The 14,232-nt window shown below is 39.5% G+C and overlaps 1 protein-coding gene across 10 annotated transcripts in view; it reads left to right on the top strand.

Annotated features, from left to right (window-relative positions):
- Positions 1–14,232, top strand: part of BEGAIN (brain enriched guanylate kinase associated) — a 158,572-nt gene that overhangs the window by 87,277 nt on the left and 57,063 nt on the right. For 9 of the 10 annotated variants that reach the window (XM_054515207.1, XM_054515209.1, XM_036384210.2 and 6 more), the window contains 2 exons: positions 11,498–11,659; positions 13,237–13,293. In XM_054515207.1, coding sequence (XP_054371182.1) covers positions 11,498–11,659; positions 13,237–13,293 — 219 coding nt within the window. The remainder of the gene's footprint in view (positions 1–11,497; positions 11,660–13,236; positions 13,294–14,232) is intronic. The other variant, XM_054515208.1, reaches the window with a different exon arrangement.

The raw sequence follows: 14,232 nt of genomic DNA, 5'->3' as shown, positions 1-14,232 counted from the left end.
TGTACAGGTCCTTGGGGTGCTACATCTGCTGGGGAGGTGGAATCAAAGGGCTCCTGGGTCCCCTCTGAAGGAGCACATTGTGCATTGCTTTCCACATGAAGAGTGTGAGCAGCTTTTCCATGGACATCTGCTGCCTGACTTGGTCCCTCCAAGTTTGCAGAGAGATCTTTCATTTGCTGGCTCACTCCAAAAACTACCCAAGAGCCAGTGTCAAGGTGCAGGGCTGGTAACAAGAGTTTGGAAAAATGCAGTCCTGTTCCCTCTCCTTTCCCAACAGCCACGAAAAAAAAAGGTGACAAACCAGAGTCTTACATTGAAAAGCCAGTGCAACCAGGGGAGCAGGATAAAATACTGAACTAATAAATTATGACATTCAGCTGGGAGGAAAGTTGTGTGAAATGATGGCACAACATGCTGAGCCATGGGAACTTGCTAGAGGTGAACTCATTTATGCTCTTGCAGAGTAGAAGGCTTCTCAGTTAACAAGTCCCAAAATAGTGTGCTGCAGTGTTAAAACAAGGTAGGGCTTGAAATAATTAGCCACAGATGACAGACGGCAACTCCTTTCTCTTTTTTCCTTCTTTTCTTTTGCTGTAATATCAAGTTGATCAAAGAGCTGAGGATCATTTGTTATTGTAGGAAAACTAAAAATATCTTGAAATATTCAGGCAAAATAAATTCATTCAGGTATGAGCCAGTAGCTCTCATTGTTCAACACTTTGTGTATGAATCTATGTGTAGTAATAGTTTCCCTCAGGATCCTGAATTACTTGTGCACAGCTGAGAATTTGGGTGTGTCCTGGCTTAGGAGTATTATTTAATCAATTTATTAAATCAAATTGCTAATTTATTTAATGTAATTGCTTGCTTGTGTTAACAAACCAATGATCTATTGTACTGCCAGAAAGCCCTCCAGAAAAGTGCCCAGAGCTCACCTCTCTGGCAGGACACTTGAGCAATGTCATACAGTGACTGTGTGTGAGGGGAGCCAAGTGCCAGGGAGCAGAGGCTGCCGCAGAACTGACTGCACCCATGACCTCTGGAGGTGTCTGAAGGGGCAGCATTTCCTCCTGGGCTCTTTAGGAGGAACATCTGCCAAGCATGGGCACTGTTTTAAAGGCAAGCACCTATGGATTCAAGATAGAGACACAACAGGAGCTTCTGTCTGGCATGACTTCTGTCACAAAAGAGGATCAGAACACAACTGTAACAGATGTAGTTAAAAGGAGAATTCAGTAATTTTCTCAAATAATGCAATATACACTGCTCATAAAGGAAAACAGCCGTAGCATCTCCAGTCCCAGTAGTAATTCTGTCTGACTGGTTCACGAGCCAGAAGAGTACATTTGATTTTTTCAGCTGCTTAGCATAACCTTTATGATGAAAGTGTTAAGCCAACACACCTAAATGAGTCCCTTGAGCAAGACAAAGATGAATTTCAAATCAGAGGAAAGAGAAAAGGATTGGGAAAGGAAGGAAATAGTGTATATGAGAACAGAGATTATAACCTCTGTCCATTAACCTATGTCTGGGTGTTTTATACCAAATAAAATAGGAACAAAATTCTATCCCTACTGCTAGAGCACATTTCTCCAGTATTCCTCTACCACACTTCCAACCTCAGTTCTTTAATAGAAAGAGTAAGATCAATTTCAGATTGCTTCTGGCCAGTGGGCTTCACCCATTCTCATTACATTCCTATTACACATAAACTGCACAATTCAGGAGGAGCCACACTTCTGTTCCAGCACAGCTTGATCCAGATGAATTGGGGAAATAAACAGACAAAAAAAAAGAGTGAGAAAGGTTTAATAACACAATTAAAATATAACTTTATAAGCTTGTGAGCTGATGTGGCAGGCTGCTCTCAGTAATTTCCAGAGGGAGTGCTTATCCATGACTACAAACCAAAGCAATCTAGAAGCTGGCCACTCAAAGCTGTAAGGAGAGCTACTGCAACTGAAGGCAGCCTGCTTAATCATCTGGAGAGCTCTCTTTAGCTTTCTAATCACAAATTGAAGTCTACCTCTAATTTTGCTTCCTCAATTTTTCAATACCTTACTATTTTTTTCCCCTTTCTTATCACCTCTTGGTAGTCTGTATTCCCTAGTGAGATGCAATGCAGACAGGGTAGGATTCTGACAGACATTAAAAAGCAGACAACAACTGCTCAACAACTTCAAATAACTTTCTGTCTGAGCCAACCCCCCCCTCAGTGGCCTGGGTTACATCATATTTGTTGGAGTCAGCCTTTGCTGCTGGTTTTCTTAACCTTTTGAACTCTGAAACTTTACACTGCAACTCACAATTTCTGCTACCCAAACATTTTGTGCAAATTTATCAGCCTCTGGGAAGCCAGGAAATAGCAGCTCTTACAGGGGTGAACCTTCTTCCAGACTCATGGGAACAGCAGAGTCTGGACAGAAAGCAGTGAATATCCCTTAATCCCTAGGAAGGGTCAGGGTCATTCTGATTCTGCTCTCTTGCACAAATGCTGTCTGAAGTTTGCCACACCAGAAGTTTCCTTCCTTCTCTCCCAGTTTAACCAGCTGATCCATTTCAGATGTTCTCTAAGCACTAGGCAACATTTGAACAATGCAGAAAATATGAAGCAGGGCACAAACATGAACGGAGTCCTTCATTATGGCAAGAAAATAAACATGTCCTTCCTACTTCTAGAGAACAAGCCAGAAAGCATGTATTCCTTCTGGAATCCCATGCTGGTTTTCTTCTCTTGGACCCATATTTTCCAGCTCTCCATCCCTTCATTTTCTAGCAATACAGAGAAAAAAATTGAACAGACACAGTCCTTATTCAAACTTTTGTAAGATCACTTACTGAGCCTAAAGGTTTGCATTTAAGCCACTGCTACTAAGAGTTTACCTGCCAGAGCTGAAAACAATTAGTTTCCACTTCAAGGAGAGCCTAACAGAGGCACTAGGAGGCAACTTGGAAGAAGTTGCTAACATACTAACAACCTCTGCTGCTTCCACTCTTTCCCTCTGCTTTAGTCGCCTTTGAATTTGGGCACAGGACTCCTGCTGTTTTGCTGTGCACTGCATTCATTTCTCACATACTCAGGTATTCAACCTCAGAAGTGTCTCATAAGCAAAAATGGTCATCTCATTAACAGGAGACAGAAGTGTGTTTGGAAGATTCCAGCTCCAAATCAAGTTAGCAGAGGCATTAAATCAGTCCTCAGAGAGCTGGCTCAGCCCTCCAGTCTCTGCTCAGCCCTTGCACCAAGCAGTGACAGTGCACATGCTGGTTTGTAAATCCACATTCTTCCTTCTCCAGGGCTGCTCTGTACCCTTGCTTAGTGCCCTGCACATTTACACACTCCCTGGTCACAGGTCTGGATTCTCATGGTTCATTTTCATTTGCCCTTGGTATTTTTCAGTATACTGGGGGAATCAAAAATGTCTGCTGAAAAACTTCATTTAAAATAATCAAAACACCTTTAGTGTCTATTTCTGAAAGGTGAAATTTTATTTGTGGCATTTCTATTCAACCCATTCAGAGCCTTAGGTTATGGATAGCACCTTTAAATAAAGGAAAACTTGTATGCCTTTATTATTGAGTACATTTTAAAAATCTTGTCACGTTTCACTGACAATAATGGCATTCACTTAAGACAACTCAGTGCTGACAGATGGTCCTCTAAGGGTTTTTTGCATGTCAACACATAACTGAATTTTTGTATCTTAATCACCTGATATTACAGTTCATGCTCGTGTTGGATAGATGTGTCTGTGGGCTTCTGATATTTGTTACAGGAGTCACCCTTATGCAAGGGAGGACTGTCAGGTCATTATAACCAAAGCATAATGCAGTTTCATTTTGAAGAGAGATCACTCTTTTCTGCCTCTTATGAATAAGGCCAGTACAGTTTAGACACATTTACCATGTGATATATCTTGTCAGGTCTGAATTTTTAATTGTGTGAATTATGAAAGAGTGAGGTACTCATGTCCAAAGTAAAGAAAAGTTACCTTCCAATATCCAGTGATGTATTTGTTTTAAAGTAGCTGTATGAGCTCTACAGGTGCCTCAAATAGGTTTTCATGTTAAGGATCAATCCCACAGCATTGGCACTTCAACTGTTAAACATCTCTTCCTTTCCCCACCTCCCTTCCAAATGACTCTCTTTAAATTTTTTAATGAAGGGTCCCTCTTCTCTGGTTTAAATTCTGCCAGAATGCCTGGAACCTAAGAAAAGGACTCTATTACTTGTTTTATGTGTCCATCAGTCATTTCAAAACTATCTGAGCTCCAGATTTGGATCACCCACACATTTGTTTTGAAACATATGTACAGGCCTTCCTTCTCATAATCCAAACCCAGCTTCAGGTTGTTTATTTTGAAAGCACATACTGCAAAGAAAATTCAAATTATTTAATACTTGCAAAAAAACTCCTTCAAAAGTTATCTTTCTAAATGTTTGTGTATATATCTACAGGAAAGAGAGATCTGCATGCAATTTGACAGGCAAACTGTTCATGCTCCAAAGTTTCAAATATAAGTAGTTTCTTCAAAAGTAATGGAGAAAATTGGTGGATGTGCTGTAATGAAAAAATCCTGACAGACCTTGGTAATTTTTTTTTTTTAAATAGGTAAGCTGAACAAAGTCTGAGTGAGCCTGAATTTACAGGAAAATGCCTATTGCAGAACTTGGATACATGTTTGCATAAACAAGTACAAATAAAACTTCTGAATAAAAAGTGCAAGAAAATTGGGATTTGCAAGCTTGACTCTGAGTCTGAGCTGCAGCATGTAATCTTTTTCCCCAATAAAATATGTAATCTCAAGTCTGTAGCTGGATTCTCAGACTGGATCTTGACTTTGTAATTTGATCCCATCCTCCTCCTGATCAGACGAAGCAAGTGCAAGTTTAGACACAAAAACTGCAGACAAGACAGATAGTTTTGGCATTAACCTTTTGAAACGGTGACCCTCAGCATGTAACACATAATCAAAACTTGATTAACATAGAAATCCAATTACTGCTTCATTAAAAACCTTTCATTAATTTAGAAAACACTTGTAAAACGCTTTGACTTCATTTCCCAACAACTACAACTTGAAAAAATGTTGTTGAGGGGTCAGATTCAATGTCACAACTGTCATCTCAAAGCTATTCCTCCTAAGCTGGGGTTTGGGTGCCATTCTTGCAGCAATTCTACTTTGGGCAGCATGCAGACCCATTCCAGAGTCATATCAAACAAAGATGTGCTGGAATGAAAAATCCTGGGTAATCCAGACTACCAGACATGGGTCATCAAGAGCTCCTGGAGCCAAAATTCCTGGGAAGTTTCAAAATCAAGCTGTCAATGCAGTCCAGCTGCATTGAGTAGTAACCCAGTAGTGCTGAGGACCTGCTGGTGTTTCTGCCAGCTGTGAACATCCCCAGAGATCTCTGCTCCCACCTTGCTGCTCCCTGGGGTGTGAGCCACAGGTCAGGAAGGTGTCTCCCAGAGCCGTGCCTCTCGCCTGGCTGATGATATTCTTCTCTGTGGTGATCAGTTGCATCCAAAAATCAGAAACAAAAGCAGGTGTATGGATGGCTGTTTTCCTTGAGCTAAACTTCCCATGTCTTTGCAGAGATCCACAGCAGACTCACAGTGTTGGGAAAGTGCTTCCAAGGTCACAAAGCTGCCTCAAAGCCTGCCTTGTCTGTCATCAGTGGCCCAAGCTGGCATGGCATGACTGGGTGCAGAGGTCCTCCCTTGGCCTTTCCCAGAGACCCTCTCCTGATCTTTATAATGTTTGACAGAAAACACCTCATAGGGTTAACTGTTATTGACCTTTCCTTAGACAAAACCCCACAGGGTGAAAGAAGAAAACATTATTTTTGAAATTCTGTTCAGAATACATTTTTTTAATTTTCTCCAGTTCTTCCATACTCCTGATCCTATGAAGTGTTTTTTATTAGAATGTGACACATCACAGACATGAGGCAGATCTGATAAACAATTTAGAAGCATTTAGTGGTTCATTTTTGTGGGCCCCCACGCCATCTAAGCAAACAAGAAAGGAAATACTGTTACCTCATGTCATACACACAGAACTGAGTCAGGAAGAGGGGGAGTTATCTGATGAGATGTGATTGTCTGCGTCTGAGATACTTGACTCGATTCCCTTTGTAAGGAACGGAAATGGAGACTTCCAGATTTGCGTCAGCTCATCTAAAAGTAGGCTTCTAAAATAGGTCAGATTAATTTCATCCTGTTGATGCCTGCTCTTGACTAAGAACAGGAGCCAGACATGACCAGTAGTAGGCAAACTCAGTCTTGCCTTAACTCTCTTGAGTGGTGTAGCCTTTGTCAAAGCCATGTTCAAAACTCAGAGATCCAAAACCCAGTCCAGGTTAGTTCCTTCTTACACATTCTTTCTTTCAAGAAAGGCTTTTTACCCACAAAATGCAACTACTTCTACTTAGGATTCCACAGCTGCATTACAATGACTGTTTCCCTAGCCAGAAATCAAAACCTTTGATATGGGTGTTTTTCAGTATATATGGCATGGGCATCTATCTTGCCTTTGTTTCACATTCTTTTCACTGCTAATTTCTCTCCTAAAACCATTAATCAATTTTTTTTTTTTTTTTTCACTCCAGGAGCAGTGTGAAGGAATGTAATCAGTCCATTCAGAGAGAATTTCCCCAGTTCAGAAAAAAGGGTTTGCTCTGGTTTTAAACAACATTGCAGAACCATCTAAAGCCAGAGCCCTGGACTGGCAGGCAGACGTGGAAAGGGCTGCTGAAGCAGTTTGGCCAGTGAGGTGGAGAAGTGGGGTTGCTGGAATGCTCCAGCAGACCCATAGACATCACTCTAGGGAGTAAAGGTTCAGGGAGCTCCCTCTTTGTGGGCCACCTGAAGGCAGAAGGCTCCAGAAATCATCTGGCCTCCAGGGAACTGAGCAGCCCCAGCTTTGCATGCCAGCACTCCTTTGTCATCAGCCCATCTGCCAGGCAGATGAGCTGGCAGAAGATCAGACAGGTACAATGAAAACCTGCTTGTTTGCCAGCACACCTTCCTCAGAATAGGCCCTTATCATGTGGCATCTCAGCTTTGTCTGAAATCCAGTGGGAATGTGTTCACCTGGAGCTTCTCCAGCCAGCACTACAGCTTAACTCTGACCAACAGCTGCAGGCTGAGATAATGTTTGTGAGCACAATTTCCTGTGCAAATATATGTTTCATCTACTTTATACTTTTTATGAATATAAACAGAGCTAATCAGTGAAAATAACACTTTGGAAAGTTTAAAGACCTGTTTTTATTAACCTTGAAAATAGCTTCCCTTGAGGGAAGCTTTCACTAGTCTAAATATTTAATATTGTATTTACTGTCCTTGTTATTAAAGAAATATTTTAATGAAGCAAAGTGGGTAATGACTTGCAGACCACTGATTGTCACAGGAGCAGAATATTAGAGATCATTAAAAGAAATAGACAACCCCTTATGCTAAAGGTGGAATAATCTACAGGACCTTTGAGCCTGCCCTGTAGTTCCATACTCCTTGAAGCTGTCAGAGTTTCAGGAAGACCATGGAATACAGGATTAGTGTTTTCTAAGACATAGAACTACCAGAATACTTTTTATTTGCAAATAAGTCCTGTCCTTTCTCCTGGGTGTACTTTTTTCCATTTAACTATTTTCTTAGCTTTACATATATATAAAACTAAAGAACCGTGGGGATCAACTATCCCCATGGACATAAATTATTAATCAAAATATAGTGATTTAGTAGCATTAAAAAATTGTGCCATGAACTTTTCTAATTAACTGGTATGTGAAAAGCAGAAACAAAATGCAGCTAATTTATGGAGTTGGTTGGTTGGATTGAAGAAAAGGGAAAATGCTAAATGATTGACTTTGTGACTCCATGTTTTGACTTTTCATCTTTTCCCTCTTTTCAACTCTGATTAAATTACCACTATCAAATTTACAATGGTACAGAACAAAATAAGCCCTCCTCATGAAAACTTCAGATTTCTAGAACAAAAAACACAACACAGCATAAGGAATGAGAATCCAAGCATGTCATTATGTGATAACACTGGAAGATAATGGTAAGGGGAAGGTTTCCAAAGAAAGAACATCTGTTTCATGATATATGAAAAAGACCCCAGCAAAACAAACAAAGAAAAATCTCATTAAATACCTTAGATTAGTACAGAACAAAAATTGAAACTCTCATCCTGTTATTAGAGATGCAGGATTTGATACATTACATCCTCTTTTTCTTCCTGCTGTTTCAGTCATTGCTTTGCCTTTGCTTCTCAGACATTTGTTCATATAGAACCAAAATCAAGAGAAAACAACAGGGTTTACCTCAAACTGGTAATGTATCAAATCATGCAGAAATCAAAGCCATCTTGGGAATCCTGGGAAATCTGCTCTCAGTGTTACAGCTATTAGTACCCATTCAATGGTTACACTCTAAGATTTGGGAAAATTTCCCTATTGTGCCGTTCACGAGTGTAAGTTTCATTGTGCCATTGCTTAAAGTTAGCTCTCTTTCCAGAACTTGGTTGACTCAAGATGTATATTAAAGCAGATGGTTTAACACTTTCCCAACTGGGGTCTTTTCTCTCTCTCTTTCGTCTTTCTTCTTCCATAAAAGTGACTATAGGTTTTTTGCCATTCAGCATATTTGTGTCAGAACATAATTTCTTTCCTTCTCAAATTCTTGCCTTTCCATCTAATAATTTGTGTTTTAATAAGGACTCATTGTTATGCATCTACTATTGTGTCCTAAAAAATCCCATCCTAAATCAGGGATTATTCCCTATCTAAAAATTAGATATCCTCTTAAAAACAATCAGCTGTTTTAACATGCGTCGGATGACTCAAAATACACAGTGAGGAGAGATTTTCCTAGGTTTGGGAGAGTTTTTAAAATGTCACCCCATCTTTCCAGCACGGGTGGAAATGAGTAGATCTTTTCAAAATTATGTTTTGCTGGTTGTGAACAACTTTCATCTTTGAAGATGCCTGAGTTATGCTTTAATCAGTGGAGTTTTTTTCTTTTTTTGAATGAAGTTACACCTGTGGTTTACCACTCAAAACATCATGTGGAAGAGTCCATGTATGTAGACTGTTTCAGTGAACCTTACTAGAATAGTCTTGTTTTTAATGGATTGAATAATCTCATTCTGAAAGCTAAGAATTCAAGAATTCAAATACTTCAAAGAACTTCAAGGGAGAAAGTGAGCTGGAAGTTATCCTTCTAGCATAAGCTTCAGCCTGCAAAAACCTACCAAACTGTCCAGATCTGAATCTAAAAGCACATTTTGGCATTCCAGACCAGCACTGCCTTCCACTTCAGGATCAAGCTTTACAGAGAACTCAGATTTTTAACCCCAAATTTCCCCACATAGACAGGCCTAGGCACACTGGTCTATGCAGAAGCAACTTCATTGCTCCTGCTTACTCTTCTCTCAACTGAGACCTAAAGCAAGTACCCACATGAGGAAGCAGAAAACAAAGTTATTGGAGGTGATTAACTTTCCCCTTTTTCCTCTTTTGCTAAGTAGTCTCCAGCTATTACTAACATATACATTCCTGGCATTACCATGATATTTGTACCCCAATAGCTCCTCTTCCTTACAAAGGTTGTGCTCCCTGTGTCCAAAACTTCCCAGTGCAGCAGGATGCTCCAACCTTCCCTGATCTGGCTTAACTTGCATCACCTGCACTTGTCCAGCAGCCTCAGCCTGGGCATTTTTATCCAAAACCATAGCTGGAGGACCTGCAGTCTGTTTTCTTGTACAAGTCCTAGGAGTTAGATTTTTAGAGCAACAGAAGACTTGAGATCATATCTCTTTTCACTCTAAACAGTTTTGACCTTGTAACTGCCACTTTACAGAAGAAATTCTGAGTTTCCAGGCTACAGGAAGGAAAACTGACCACTCTTGTTTCCCAAGATGAGCAGAGGAGTAGCAGGAGCAGGCCAGAAGCAGAGCGAGTGAAAGGTGGTATGATGGGGTAACATTATCAATGAGGACATGTATCAATGAGGACATGTATCAATGAGCACCATGGGTTCTCAGCTCCCTAGGTAACTTTGGAGTTTAATTCACCAAGTAAAATACAAAAATTAAATGGTTACATTAAGTGGAGCTGCATTAAATGTCTGAATTAGAGTATATTATTTTAAGGGAATTTAACCACAAGGGGTAATCTAAGTATAACTGCAACCACGCAATATGTGCAACTGAAATAGAGCGCCGTGTTGGCAAACATTGGGCTGTTTCCTAGCTCAGAGCTGCATGGATCAAGCAAGCAGCAATTGTAAGGCTTTTGCATTAACTTACTGAGCTCCTACCACAGCTTGTAGAGGAGCAGCCAGTCACGCTGCAGACAGCTCAGATAAGTGTTCCTTGAAGACTGACATGTTGTTCCCAACTCTCTTGTCTAATTAAAGACCCAAAACATTATTCCACTGCAGCTGATGGCAGCACTCACTTGACATCAAAGGGAATCGAGATTTGCCATTCATTTATGAAGAACTATTTTTACCATATGATTAAAAAAAAAAAAAAAAGCAAGGCAATTCACAATGCATCCCATGGCAGCACTTTGTGTCTGGGTGCTGGCAGACCCCAGTTCCACAGTGCCTCAAGGGTCCCTCTTGGAGCCAAGAGATCAGCTCCACAATGAGGCTGCAGTGTATGAACCAAGCTCCAGTCATCTCCAGAGATCCCAACTCTGCAGGAATCCCATCCTGCCGTTCAACTGCAAACATGCTACAAGACTGGAGAGCTTGCAAACTAAATAGACAAAGATACAAAAACTCCATTGTGCAGATAAGAAGGCATATGCCAAGTGGCTCTCCTGAGTCTCCTGCTTTGTTTTGTGTAAGACTGTAGCTGAAGATAGTTTACAATCAGGGCATAAGTGCTGAAAGAACTGTGAAAAATTAGGGATTACACCTGAGTCTGGAAAGCCTTGGCTCCCAAATAAGTGGGGGAAAATGGGAAAGATCTACAAACTTCAAATTGTTATATTATTAATTACCATTCTCCAGATGAAATGCTGGACAATAAGGTCTCAAAAAAGGAACCAAATAAGACAAAAATTTCTTCCTCCACTGAATTTTAATTTGGATTTTAGGCAAGGAAATATTTTTGCATAATTTATTGTTGCTGCTCTATAGAGACTTGCTGCTTCAGTCATAGTATGGTAAGATAATTCTAAATGGAAGGTCCTGTGCGAAACCAAACTCTGAACTGTGTTTTGTATTTTAATGAAGATTCTTTCACAACGTATTCCATTCTGGCTAATGAGATAGTAGCAATAAATGCACCAGAAAGGACAGATGGAAGATAGTCAGCTGTCTGAATCAGAAGATTTTCAAAGTGCAGTAAACAAATGAAGCACACTTTTCTGGCTGGAGGCCAAGCTATACTCTAGGGAACTGGTCAAAGAGTGGATCATGAAAAGCTTTTTGAGAGCAGCTAAATTCTACAGCTGTGGTCTTTGTTTTTCTAGTACTTTGCAAGAACAGAAGGGGGAATTACGAAAGCGCCTATCGTACACTACCCATAAGCTGGAAATGCTTGAAACAGAGTTTGACTCTACACGTCAGTATCTTGAAATAGAATTGAGACGTGCTCAGGAGGAACTTGAAAAAGTAACTGAAAAACTGAGAAGGTTAGTAATGAACTTTTTGAAATAAAAAAAGTTACTGGAATTTTAAGAGTGACTGTATTGAAGATGTATGTATGTAAAAGCAAACACAGTTGGAAACATGCATGACTTATTTATTAATTACACATTGTGTTTTGTATTTAATATATAGATTTCATTAACCTGAACATATATTGCATGCCACAAAAAGGTATTTACATGGGATATGTAAGATGTCTTTGTACTAAAAGCAAATATGCAAATAGAAATGCACCTATATATGCGCAAATATGACATTATTTATATGTAAACATACATGTGGGGTAGTGCCATATGGCATTACACGTACAAAAGTTATAAACCCACTACATATATATATATATTTATTATTTATACTCTCTAAATATAGATAAATCTTTTAAATCTTTTATTTCATGACTTTGCAAATTTTCTTCATTTAGACTTCATTGTGCTGATACAAGAGAAGAGAATTTGGCTCTCTATCACTCAAAGCTGAGACTTTGTTCAATTGAAACAACATTCAGGCATTTTGCATTATAGTACAGCAAATAATTTCATTTTTAATCTCAAGCAGAATGGAATGATGCTGAAAAGCTATTATTTAAAACTTTTGTAGCTGTGATACAGTGCTGCTGCAAATCGGGAACCTAGTTAATGTTAGTGATAAACTATGTTAAGCTTGTGCTCCTGACATTACTGGCACTGATTAAAATGGTCTGTAGATTTAGCCTGAAATTTATCATGATTCTTAATATCCACTTTTGCATTTGTTCTCAAAACTTCCGAAACTAGAATTATCCGCTTACACAGGAATGTATTTGCATGTCTTGTGAGTCTTTCTTAAACTGATATCTTAATGGAACAATTTGATTAATTCATTGGATGACTCAAAATGAAATTCAGAAGAAATCATTCCAGGGCAATACCCAAAGAAATATTTTTCATTCCTTGTGGAAGGCAAAAGCCAAACCAAAACAATGACACAAACCACCAATAAACTGAGTCAACCAAAGCATTTTATGCAAATTTTAAACAGAATGAGTCTGTAAGATCTCAAATTAGGAAACAGCCTAGTGTGCTCTTATAACTTAAATGCTTCTCTAACTGGGGATGCTTCTCAAAATGAGACTTAAATATGCAGGTCTTGTGGTGATTTTGAAATCTACACACATCTATCAAGAGCAGTCTGGAGGTTCTCCATATAGTTTTCTTGTCAACAATATTTTTCCTATTTTTTGAGTTTGAGCAGAGCCACTGAAAGTAACTTCATTCTTGTAGTTTTGCTTCAATATACTCCAGGACAGGGAACAGTGGTGCTCTTTTCTCTTGCAGCATCAATTTGGGCAGCTGCCATAGAGCAGAGAGGGGCTGTCCATCCCACTTCCTGGTCAGTAGAAAGCCTCTTATCAACTGCACTGGGCAGCAATGAGTTAAACACCCTGTGAAACTCAGGCCAGGGGCTCACAGCCAAGTCTAGCACTCATACCAGAACACCGCAGTAGCAGAACTGACTTTCCAGTATTCTAATGGAACATTGTACCATATTATGAAGAAAACTTATATTAAAAATTATGTTTCAGGCAGGTGATTACTCCCCTGAAGACATATCATAATGGAAGCCAAAAATATTTTACGAGGTGAGCTTTAAAAATGTTTCTATTGAGAATAGCAAGGCATCCTGCAAGTTGAACATCTAGATTTGTCAGCCTGGAGAAGGATAATGTCTGAAAAAAACCTGTCATCCAAAAGCTTGTCAGCAACATGTCACAGAGGAAAATCAATGTGAGAAAAACAAAGAAGTAGAATTAGTTTCAATTATGTGTCTCTTCCTTTATTCACTGCACAGGGAGAGAAATTCATCCCCCCATAGATGAATAGGCCCTGTGAAACAAGATCCAACTTGTACACTGAAGAACATTTCTGTTATTAAATTTCCTTTTCTGTAAAGTGCAATTATTTTTTTTCCAAGAGGCTGAATGACAATCCTTTTGTAAACCTTTCTGAAAGTCTTTGTCTTAATTTATCCAGAACTGCCTGTGCTGTTGCTAGGCTTCCCCAGTTTTACTCAAGAGAGGAGGTCACTTGTGTGGCTCAATAGTCAAGTTTTCAACCTCTCTACAAACATTCAGAGATGGCCTCTTTCTTTTTTTCTCAATGGGAGAACAGTGCTAACTAGATTTGAGAATTACAGCTGTAAAGCATAGGTTCAGCTTTGAAAAGTGACTGAAAAGAGAGGGGATTTCATATTCCTCACAGTGGTCCCTTATCTGACTTGGTCAGCACAGCTTTTATATGTTAAAATCTAAAAAATTTCAAAATCCAAACTTGGAAGCAGGTCTGGACTCTAAAGTTCACTTTGAACTTCTTCCTTGAGGCCTTGCACTCAGTAGCAACTTGATGAGGTCCCCATTATATCTTTTACCAGAAAGTAGAGTTATTTTAAGGCATGAGAAGTAAACTCATAAAAGCGTGTATTTAACACTGAGATTAGCCCACACATATAATTATTTCACCAAAAGCAAGACATTTCACAGACTGAAGGGGTGTTCTGAACAGGAATCCTGAGGAAAAACAGA

This window comes from Molothrus ater, chromosome 6 (assembly GCF_012460135.2).
Source record: "Molothrus ater isolate BHLD 08-10-18 breed brown headed cowbird chromosome 6, BPBGC_Mater_1.1, whole genome shotgun sequence".
Taxonomy (NCBI): domain Eukaryota; kingdom Metazoa; phylum Chordata; class Aves; order Passeriformes; family Icteridae; genus Molothrus; species Molothrus ater.
The sequence above is the reverse complement of the archived record's forward strand: the minus strand, read 5'-3'. Positions and strand labels throughout refer to the sequence as shown.